This window comes from Ctenocephalides felis, unplaced genomic scaffold (assembly GCF_003426905.1).
Source record: "Ctenocephalides felis isolate EL2017-DRISC unplaced genomic scaffold, ASM342690v1 CF-g0.4_SCAFFOLD_01886, whole genome shotgun sequence".
Lineage (NCBI taxonomy): Eukaryota > Metazoa > Arthropoda > Insecta > Siphonaptera > Pulicidae > Ctenocephalides > Ctenocephalides felis.
In genome coordinates, this window is record NW_020538040.1 from 163,915,260 (window position 1) to 163,926,545 (window position 11,286).

At 28.1% G+C, this 11,286-nt stretch overlaps 1 protein-coding gene across 1 annotated transcript in view; it reads left to right on the plus strand.

Moving 5' to 3' along the window:
- Nucleotides 1–11,286, plus strand: part of LOC113376181 (calcium/calmodulin-dependent protein kinase type II alpha chain-like) — a 297,389-nt gene that overhangs the window by 151,501 nt on the left and 134,602 nt on the right. Inside the window, exons 9-11 of the mRNA XM_026616099.1 lie at nucleotides 1,856–1,978; nucleotides 8,077–8,160; nucleotides 8,231–8,273. Coding sequence (XP_026471884.1) covers nucleotides 1,856–1,978; nucleotides 8,077–8,160; nucleotides 8,231–8,273 — 250 coding nt within the window. The remainder of the gene's footprint in view (nucleotides 1–1,855; nucleotides 1,979–8,076; nucleotides 8,161–8,230; nucleotides 8,274–11,286) is intronic.

Below are 11,286 nucleotides of genomic sequence, written 5' to 3' on the forward strand. Positions count from 1 at the left end.
ATCCAAAAATTAGTAAACTATTTAAAATGGATATTAAAAGGAGTGCCATAAGCTTCAAGGACAAAGTCGACCAACATGAAAATAAATTTATAGCAAATCTGTATAATGCTACGTATAATCTAAGACAGAAGAGAATCAATTTAATTGAATTAACATAATAGTCGATAACACAATATATTATTTATGGGCTAATTCTGCCGTAACAGAGCTCATAAAATAGTGTTGTCATGGCAATGCTATCTTATGGTTATTTTTGGTAGTGAAAATTATGAAAATGTTTATCTATTTGCTGTGCGATCAGGCATATTTTACATATAAACAAAGCACGGGAGAATGTTATGATAACTGCATCATCGAAGATTGTTATCATAAGATTCTTCTTTGCTTGTTTATACATTTTCATAATTTTCACTACCAAGAACAAGCATAAGATAGCGTTGCAATGAAACGCTATTTTATAAGCTCTGTTACGGCAGAATCGTCCCAGCAGTTGATTAAAAGAAATTGTTTACTTTGGACTGTTATTACCAACTGAATGATCAATTCTGATGTCTACCTTAAGGGGCATAACTAGTGTAACCGCCTAAAATTGGTGATTTAGGTGATTAATATATTTATACATGTTTTAAAAATACATAGTAAATATTTTTTAAGTTATCGTCGATCTCCAACGGCGCGACATAAAAAAGGCCCTTCACTGCTGCAGTGATTCCGGCCTTCTACGTGGATGAAATTAAAAAAAAACTCGTTAAACTAGATAATATTGTCTGTAAAATGAACTACGATAAAGAAAAAAAAACAAAAATTGACAAAATGACGGCGTTTTTTTTTTTTAAAAAAAAAGTCGAATTTTACCCAAAATTTTGGTCGTTTTTGGACTGCCAAAATTCTATTTTTGATCCGATCAAAAAATCGATAGTTTATTTTACGGAGAACTATATATAGAACATGTAAAAAAATTTTGATAGTGATCGGATCATTTGTTTTTGAGTAATTGCTGCAGCAAATTCGGAAAATGCTGTTTCGAGAAAAACACGTTTAAAGATTAAATGATCGTTATACTATATACTATATATATACTCTTTAAATGGCTGTAACTCAAAAACTATTTAAGATATCGATTTAAAATTTTGGTATGTTATTTTTAAAAGTATAACCTATCGAAATATGGAAAAATTGACAATTCGATTTTTTGAAAATTTCACACTAATTGTGCCCCTTAAACAAGTAACAAAATTAAACAATGCAGTTGAAGAAAAGCAACTTGAATTGACAAATCGAAACGGTGATTTATTCTACTATTGACATCATATATTTTTGACCGCAAATTTCGGCAAAAATTATTGGATCCTGTTTGGGATGTTAGTGGCAACAGATTTTAAACTCTCATACAATTTTAACCAGCTTCGCAGCATTGAAAAAGATATGTGTAGGGAAAGTTGCTTTGAAATTTAAATCGAATAGCTCCGAAGGACAGAAACTTTGACTGGTGAAGATCTAACGGGTGGTTCATCTAGTGTCCTAGTGATCTTACGGTTTAGATATTTCTGTAAAGAAAATGTATAAAGTATTATACATCGTTAGAAAGGTCTCAGAATTCTTAGTTTTTTCTCCATATATCGCAACTTCGAATTCTGCACGGTGTGGCCTACAGACAAGTTGCTATCGATAAATTCAAATTTTTAAATGGGCCACCCTATATTACTAACCATGGCGTTTTCTGATTTGAAAAATTATTAAAGTATCGTAATATAATTAATATTGCGAGAACACATCTTCAAAGGGAACATTGGTTTTGCTGGTGTGTTATTATTAAAATATATCACGTATTTATGATTTATTTTTGTAATTTCAGTATCCATCGCCTGAATGGGATACCGTCACGCCGGAGGCGAAGAATCTAATCAACCAGATGTTGACCGTCAACCCTGGAAAACGCATCACTGCCGCCGAAGCGCTCAAACACCCATGGATTTGCGTATGTTACTTACTTATTATATATATTATTATATAATTTATAATTTAAATTATATATTTAATTAATTAATTAATATTTTGATTATTTTCAAATTAAAGTACGTAAAATGAAGATCATAGTTCTTTCATTACTTTATCAGTTTCCTCACTATTAAAATTTGTTTTGCTATTTTTTTTTATTCTTAGTTCTCAATATTCAATTACAATCTGATTTTTAAAATTAAAAAAAAAATTAAGTAATTATGAATGACAATATGTAACGTTATGACCAAAATAGAGTTTACCCATTGGTATCCCTTTTTGTTATCGCTAAAAATATTACCAATACCTGAATGGTTAAAATTAGTTTCTGATTTAAATAATACGATTTAAAAAAATTTAATTAGTGATCAATATTATAACTTGTACAATTTGTAGTTTTTTCACTATTAAAATTTCAACACTCGAAATTATTATCAACACTTGAATGGTTAAAATTAGTATAATAAATTTATTATTGCGATTCCAAGAAAATTTATTTAATGGTCAATATTTTAACTTGGTATATTTTAAATTCGTTTTGATTTTTGTTTCCTTCATCAGTCACATTACGATGTGCAATAGTATTCAAAAAATTGAGAAAAAAGAAAAATTTAACTCATTTTATTTAAGTTTATGTATCTTTCATTATTTGATCGTTAATAGTTGAAATTAGTTTCTAAGTTTATTAATACTATTCAAAGAAAATTTATTTAATGATCAATATTTTAACTTGGACCATTCATTTTTTTTTCACCAGTCACATCACGATTTGCAATAATAATCCAAAAATTTAAAAAAAAAGTAAAACATTATTTACCTTATTTTATTTAAATCCATGTTTCTTTCATTATTTGATCAGTTTTGTCACTATTAAGATTTAGTTTGCTTAAAATAATTACCAATATCAGAATGGTAAAAATTAGTTTCTGGGGTTAATAATACGATTAAAAAAAATTATTTAATGATCAATTTTATAACTTGGACAATTCACATTTTTATTTTTTCTTTCACCAGTCACATCTATTTGTGCAATATTTTCCAAAAATAAAAATAATGTAAGAAATTATTTAACTCATTTTATTTAAGTTCATGTATCTTTCATTATATGATCAGTTTAGTCACTATTAAGATTTGTTTTGCTAAAAATTATTACCAATGCCTGGTCATTTATTCTTATTCAAAGAAAATTTATTTAGGGATCAATATTATTATAACTTAGACAATTCATTTTTTTTACAAGTCACATAACTTTGTGCAATAGTATCTCAAAACTTGAAAATTTTTGAAAATTGTTTAATTAATTTCATTTAAGTTCATGTTTCTTTCATTATTTGATTCGCTTTTCTAAAATTTATTACCGATAAATGAGGGGTTAAAAATAGTTTCTAGATTTTGTTTACAAAATTTATTAGGTTGTCAATATTATAACTTGGACAATTCACATTTATATTTTTTCCTTCACGATATGTAACAGTACTCCAGAAATTTAAAAAAAAACTGGAAAAGGGCATATGAAAAACCATACAAATTTTGTTGAATTTCATATGCCATAATTAATACGATCCAAATAATTGCATTTACACGATTCCAGTAAAAAATCCGACCTAATCATGAACAGAATTAATAATGTCTTGAGAAACCAGAATTCGACAAAATTAATTAATTACTAAGCTTTTTCAATAAAGCTCATATTTATATAAGGCAAATACAAAATCAGCTTTTTCTATGTGTACTTGTGAACAGATATTTTGTCAAATTTCAAACGAACGTTACATGTTCACTAAAAAATTTATAATATATTTACCTTATTCTATCAGCTACTATACTATCAAGGGATTTTAGTGAAATTTTAGTAGTCATTCATAAATTCACTTTCTTCTATTTTTATTTCAATTATTTATGGTCTTACAATTCTTCAGTTGAATATTAGTTTTTCATTATCTATTATTATTTGACACGGTGATAAAAATTAATATATAGGGATAATTCATTATTATTGATTTTTTTAAGCTCATTTGATTATAGTTTGTTGGACTTATACGTCGACAGACGATAAGTCTACTTTCTAACTTCTTTCTCCTGATTTCTAAAATATATTTTCATCTACGCAAAAACTGCGTCTGATGTTTTCGTTTTTGTGTGCAAATTAAATTAAAAATAGTTATTTGCTAACTACGCTTTGTGTACTTAGCATGGTTGTGCAAAAAACTGCACTAGCCTAGACGCACTTCAGAAATGCATGAAAAAGTTTTTAATTAAAACCAACGACTAAAGTGCAGACAATAGTTTCTGTGCGTTTGTTAGATTTTTTATATCTTTTTAGTAGAAAGTTTTTTCGACAAATATTTGATAACACATAAAATGAATTAATTATTAGCTGGGGTTTCCAGAAAGTTGATATGTAGACATATGAATAATCCTGGAAAAACAGATCTATAAAGACAACTTGATTTTTTAAAGAACAATTTATTTATTTATTTATTTATTTATTTATTTATTCATAAGCAAGCCGTAATCAATAATAATAGATATTATTTCAGGCTCTTGTCAATTATAACGAATAAATTTTTATCCGTCATCATTTTTTATCACTTAAAAAAATACCTAAGCTGCATATAGTATAAACTATACTACGCAATGTTCAATTTTTGAGTAAATAATGTATACATTTAAATATTTTGGGACCGATTCTGCCGCATAATAGACAAATGTTATGGCACGGCTATGTTATGAAGAACTTTCCTTACGAATTCGTTCTAAATATTGACTAAAGCCATGGGGTCGCTATGCAGTCAGCCGTATTTCTCAGGCTGTCAGATAGAAAACCTAACTTCGAAACCGCATAAAAGTAAAAAAAAAACAATGTTAGATAACAGGGTCTTTCTGACTCGGCTTCTTAACATACGAGTAACGTTGCAGTTTATGTGTGAAACTTAACTAATAAATTATTTTCGAACAAACAGTTCTTTAAGCAGATTTTTTTTTTCAAAAAAAGACTAAACTTTCGTGAAAGAGCTCTGACACTACTAAAACCGATGTCGTACACATGTATGATATAAATTCGCCTGTTTATATAGACATAGGGTATTCGCGATTAAAATGAAAATGTTATGGTAAGGCTATGTTACGGGTCTACCTTTGTATGAATTGGTAGTCACGAATTGTCAAAAAGCTATGTATTTGCTGTGCGGTCAGACGTTTTAAACATAAAGCCTAACCTACAAAACGCATAAACATCAAACAAAAATTTCATCATAAGTGCAACTTTCTGATGTCTTTTTGATAATAAATACCAGAAGTTCGGTTTTATGTGTAAAATGCCAGATTTCAAAGCAAATACCTAACTTTTCTACAGTTTGTTACTACCAACTCATAAGAATATAGACCCGTAACATGGCTTTGCCATAAAATTTCTATTTTATCCGAGAATTTGCTCCTTATATAAGATAGAGTAGTCGATAACAAATTTTATATTAGAAGTTTTTATATCTACGTGTAGTTACTAGAGTCAATCATAGATGGCGCGGAAGGAACTAATGAGCTGTTAACGTTATAGGCGGGCGGTCGAAATTTTAGCTCGAAACTGTATACTCGAGATTCACTGTATTTACAAATATAATATACCTTGTATATTTTATATATACAAGGTATATTATAACTAATAAGCTGTTGAACGGAAACCGCGCTATAGGAGTACAGCGTTATAGGAGGGCAGTTGCAATTTTAGGTTAAAACCGATTTAACAGGGTTATAGGGGGTATTGACTGTTTTTTACAAATATATCTCGTATATTTTATATATTTTATGTGATACAAGTGTGTTAAAATAATCAAAGGTTGAACATTGCGTAGCACATTTAAACATATTTTTCTTTATTCACGGTTCATTCCCTTTTCTCATTATTTTTTCAAACGACTGCTCATAAAAATATTGATCCCAAAACAAATATTAATTTTAATAAACAATATTAAATTTAAGTATCGTTTCATCCCTGACTGCTAAATGAATTACCGTCGACCTTAATTCAGGCGAAGCTTCATATTTAAATGGAATCGTTACGGCGGCTCAGTTACTTTGTATTTTGTATTTCGTGCTCTCAGGCTTCGTTTTGTATTTACACATTTGCGAAAATAAACACCCAATCTATAATAAATTATTAATGTGCTTTTGTCGGGATCTGGCTCAAAAGAAAATTATAATATTGTTGAATCCATAGGAAGATAATTGTATTTGCAAGGTATCTAAAGACCCGTTTGTTTATGTATGTAGGTTTATAGAATATAATTGTTTTTATTTTGTAATTTGTAATTTTTTTATGTTATAGTTAAATATTTATCGTTACGCTTTTGTATATGTTAAGCTGAAATTTAAGACTTGTTAAAATCTAGTATTCAAAGCATTTTTATATAGAATTGAAATATTAAGTTTTTATAAATTATTGTTGTAACTTTGTAGTATTCTGGTTTCAAAAAAAAAATACAGTCATCATGATTCCGTGAAAAACTAATTTTATTCTCAATTTTTAACGCTTGTTTAATTTTTATGTAGGAGAGCTATGGGTTCGTTGTAACAGTTTGTTTTTTCAAATTAATGTATCTTCAAATTCACTTATTATATTTCTATGAAATAAAGCTAGATAGATGCTTCAACTATTCTCCTATCAAATCAATTAAAAATAATTCCATAACTATTGTTCATTTATTCACAATTAATAATTTTCTAGAAAAATAGTAATTAGGACTTGTCTTAATGTTTTGTTTCAAATAACCCCAGGTATGTTTTTTTTAATTTTTCATTTAACCAATTTAGCAATCACAAAAATTGTTACATATAATCAAAGATTGAAATTAATATATATCTTGATTAGGATTATATTTGTATAAAATAAAGCTAGATAGAAGCTTTAACTATTCCTCTACCAAATCAAGCAAAACTAATTTCAAAAGTATTGTTCATTATTTCACAATTAATAATTTTCTATAAAAATAGTAGTTACAACTAGCTCTGAGGTTTTGTTTCAACTAACCCCAACAGCAAGCGCAAAAATTGTTACACATATTCAAAGATTGAAATTAATATATCTTGATTAGGATTATATTTGTATGAAAAAAGCTAGATAGAAGCTTTAACTATTCCTCTAACAAATCGAGTAAAAATAATTCCAAAACTATTGTTCATTATTTCACAATTAATCATTTTCTAGAAAAATAGTAGTTACAACTAGCCCTAAGGTTTTGTTTCAACTAACCCCAGGTATTTTTTTTAATTTTTAATTTATACACATACACACATTAAATATTGAAATTAATATATCTTGTATTTTATTAGCTATAATAAATTTACAGTCACAATTTCTTTTATTATAGAATATCAACATTTGAAATAGTCGAAAGCTTACAGAATCCATCCACAAAAGTGTTTATTTATAAAATAATCATTTTATTTAAAAAAAATATTTTTGTATAATTCTATTTAGAATATAAATTTATTTTTTTACTATTTTTATTTTTTGTTATTCAACTTTATTTGATACGATTGATGAGCTTTTCTTGATATCAGGTTAAAAAAACAATTATTTATTGAACATTTTTCATGTTTAGAATTGGGATAGACATATCAATTTTAATCAAATTATTTCGTTATTTTATACCAATCTGTTCCTCTTGTTTATAATAGAATATGGATATAAAATGACTGTAAATAATAAATTTGCAGTCATAGTTTATTTTAAAACAAAATACCAACAGCCGAATTCGTTGGAAGCTATTTGTGTCCATCCATAAATAAATACGTTTAGTGTTAAATTTTAGGTACTAATTTTATTATTTTTTATCATAAAAAATTAGTTGGATCGACGAATAATAAAAATAAAATATAGTATAATAAAACTCTACTTTGTCATTAATTCTGCTACATAATAAACGTTGAAAATACCATTCAAATGTTGTCAAATAAAATAAAACCAGTATACATGTGCAATACAATTATATTTTGTGACTATTGACTATCATGGTTTATATTGTGTGAATACTATTTATTTTATAAATATGTCATTTAACATTTTTTTCTTTTTTCCAGCAAAGAGAAAGAGTTGCATCAGTCGTCCACAGACAGGAGACGGTGGATTGCTTGAAGAAATTCAACGCAAGGCGCAAATTAAAGGTTTGTATATAAAAAAAATTCTAGTAAATTACAAATTTTCAACTTTCACTATCCAATATATCTATTCCAGGGTGCTATCCTCACAACGATGTTGGCTACTAGAAATTTCTCAAGTGAGTACAACCTATTTCTTTATCTACTTAGCCCTAGTTAGTGATACAAATAGAAAATAGTATTATGTGATAAAACAGATAGTTTGAAAGAAAATAGATTTAATTCACATGCTGATTTTGATTGTAGATATAGTACCTATATTTAACCACCTATAACATTGGCAAATAATTTGTAGTTTTGCAAGCGTAGACATTGATAGCACTTCAAACAAAAGTAGATAGAGCAATTAGTAGGTACGCTTTTTGCAAAAAGTACTTTGGTACTTTTGTAATGCACCGAAACAGTGATGGTCATTGGTCAATAGTAAAATAAAATTAATTTAACTACATATATTAATAAATAAAACAAAGCAAAAAAGTGTTCCAATCTAAAAACAAAAGTATTTTTGAATCAAATATTTTATCAGGAGTATTGTTTTTTTATGATAGGCCATAAACATTATGGAGCCAATACTCCGATAAAATAGAAATGTTACAGCGACGCTATGTTACGGTCCTATTTTCATATAAAATGGTAGTAACAATTGTCAAAATGCTATGTATTTGCTGTGCCATAAGGCGTTTTATGCATAAAACCTAACTTCACGTATGTGTTACCAAGGGTACATTAGAAAGATGCACTTTTGTGCGTTTCTTAGGTTCGATTTTATATGTAAAACACCTGATTGCACAGCAAACACACAGCATTTTGTCAGTTTTTCCATCTGCTACTATCTATATGAAAATTGGACCAAAACATAGCGTTGCCTTAACAACTACTACTACTACGTGGACTGCTAGCCTAGACAAGACTACATGAACTGCTAGTCCCCATATGTTTTCCGTTGTATATAGTGCTCAAACATAAAAAGGTATGTGACGTCACATGTCTGAGCGAGCTTTGCCGACGACAATCGCGGACCTCCCCCAATTGATCAAATGTCATATGTCATATGTTACGTGTTTAACATAGGCTTTATAATATTAAACCGGTTTTTAACAGATGGATTTGATTTTATGTACATTTATTTCACAGGGGAAATATTATTAATATTATTCTTACAAAATATCAGCTATTACAATTTCCATCATATTATTGAAATAAAACTATCACGTTACTACAGAATGTCATTAACTATTATGGTAAATATTATTAAGTATTATTAATTTCATTTCTTACAAAATTGTCAACCATAACAATTGTCATTATATTATTAAAATAAAACATATATTTAATTTTAGACATTTAATCAATCGGAAGAGTCTGCGATGGCCGTCGGCAATGCTCGCTCAGATATGTGACGTCACATACCCTTATATGTTTTAAACACTTACTTTGAGAGCTCGACTAGCAGTCCATGTAATATAAGGTCTATGACTGCTAGTCCTCATGTTTTCCATTTTATTAAGTGTCAAAAGATATAAGGAGACTGTGACAATTAGTGAAGGAGCATTGCCGACAATCGTGGAACATTCCCGATTGATTAAACGTCATATATTTCAAATAGTAGAGTAATTCAAGTATTATTTGTGATAGTTTTATTTCAATAATATAATGGCAATGTGCGGACTGATAATTTTGTAAAAAAATTGATATTAATAATATTGCCCTGGTAAAATTAATGTACAAAAAATCGAATCCATCTGTTAAAATCGGTTTATATAAGGTCAATGCCTGTGACATTTAGTTATTCGGGAGTATTTCACGATTGTCGGCAACGCTCGTTAACTATGTGACGTCACAGTCCCTTCAATCTTTTGACACTTGTTTTTCACTCGACTAGCAGTCCATATAGTATTATGTCAATGAATTGGCTCCGATTTTTTCGATAATTGGACTGTTACCACGTGTTCAACAAAAACAAATCTATTCGAAAAAATAAATATGACTAAAATGCTTTTTTCACTCATAAGTTCTGCTATATCAAATTTCAAATTTTAAAATTATTATATAAACTTAAACCTTTTCTTGTAAAACTAGAGCATTCTGATAAATAATATTATATTTTTCCAACATATGTTTTTAATGTATTTTTAAATATTTTTTCTTTTTCAAAGTACTAATTTATTTTTGGTGCAATATTGTGTGTCACCGCGTTTCTTAATTTTGAAAAACAGGTATGGGATTCAAAAATTTATTTTTATGCATTTTTTTCTATTATGACATGACCAACTCTGTCCAGGGAAACCTTCTACAATGAATCAATATCACCGTGCTTCTTACTAATATTATTTTCTGAATAACACATATCGCAATTAATTATTAGTAATCAAAGCTGCATTTGAAAAACAATAAAGGATTAAAATAAATATACATAGCCCTCTTCGGTTCAATAGTTTTTTTATTTTTACACAACTAATCGGATTATTTTATCATTTATAGTTTATTGTGAGTAGAATCTAATCCAGAATGTCTGAGGTGTTTCGTACTTCTGTAGATCATAAGTGAAATGTATAGTACTTCATAAAAATATGATTTGTGCAGCTTATAGAATCCGAATAAATTGATATTGTTATTTGATCATTCGTCTCTCTTGAATCTTTCTAATAGGATTATGCGAAAATATGAACAAAGCTGGAGAATCTATTTTTTATGTTACTGGTATATGGTTGTATTCGGATTGAAGCAAAAATGTATAAATTGTAGAATTATGAATCACGGGAAACTTATAGTGGATTATATATAAAAGTTAGGTACCTATGTTTCATAACTACAGTTTAGGAATGAGGTATAAAAAACATTACGCTGATCTAATTTGCAAAAAATTAATCAATTCTTTATTTCGTCAATGCAAGTAAAACACTTCTAAACAATTCAAATTGGACGCTCCGTTACCTCAAAAATAATTAATCATTTTGGCGCTTTTTGCCTCGTATCTTCGAAAATGCTCGACCTGTCTTCGCCAAAAACTAATCAGCACATGTACCCATCAGTAGGAATCCATTTTTTTGAAGATATGCCAAGAAAATACATATTTTTTTGGCGATTACTATAATTTACCCTACTGGAAGTTGAAAATATATGCAGTCAACG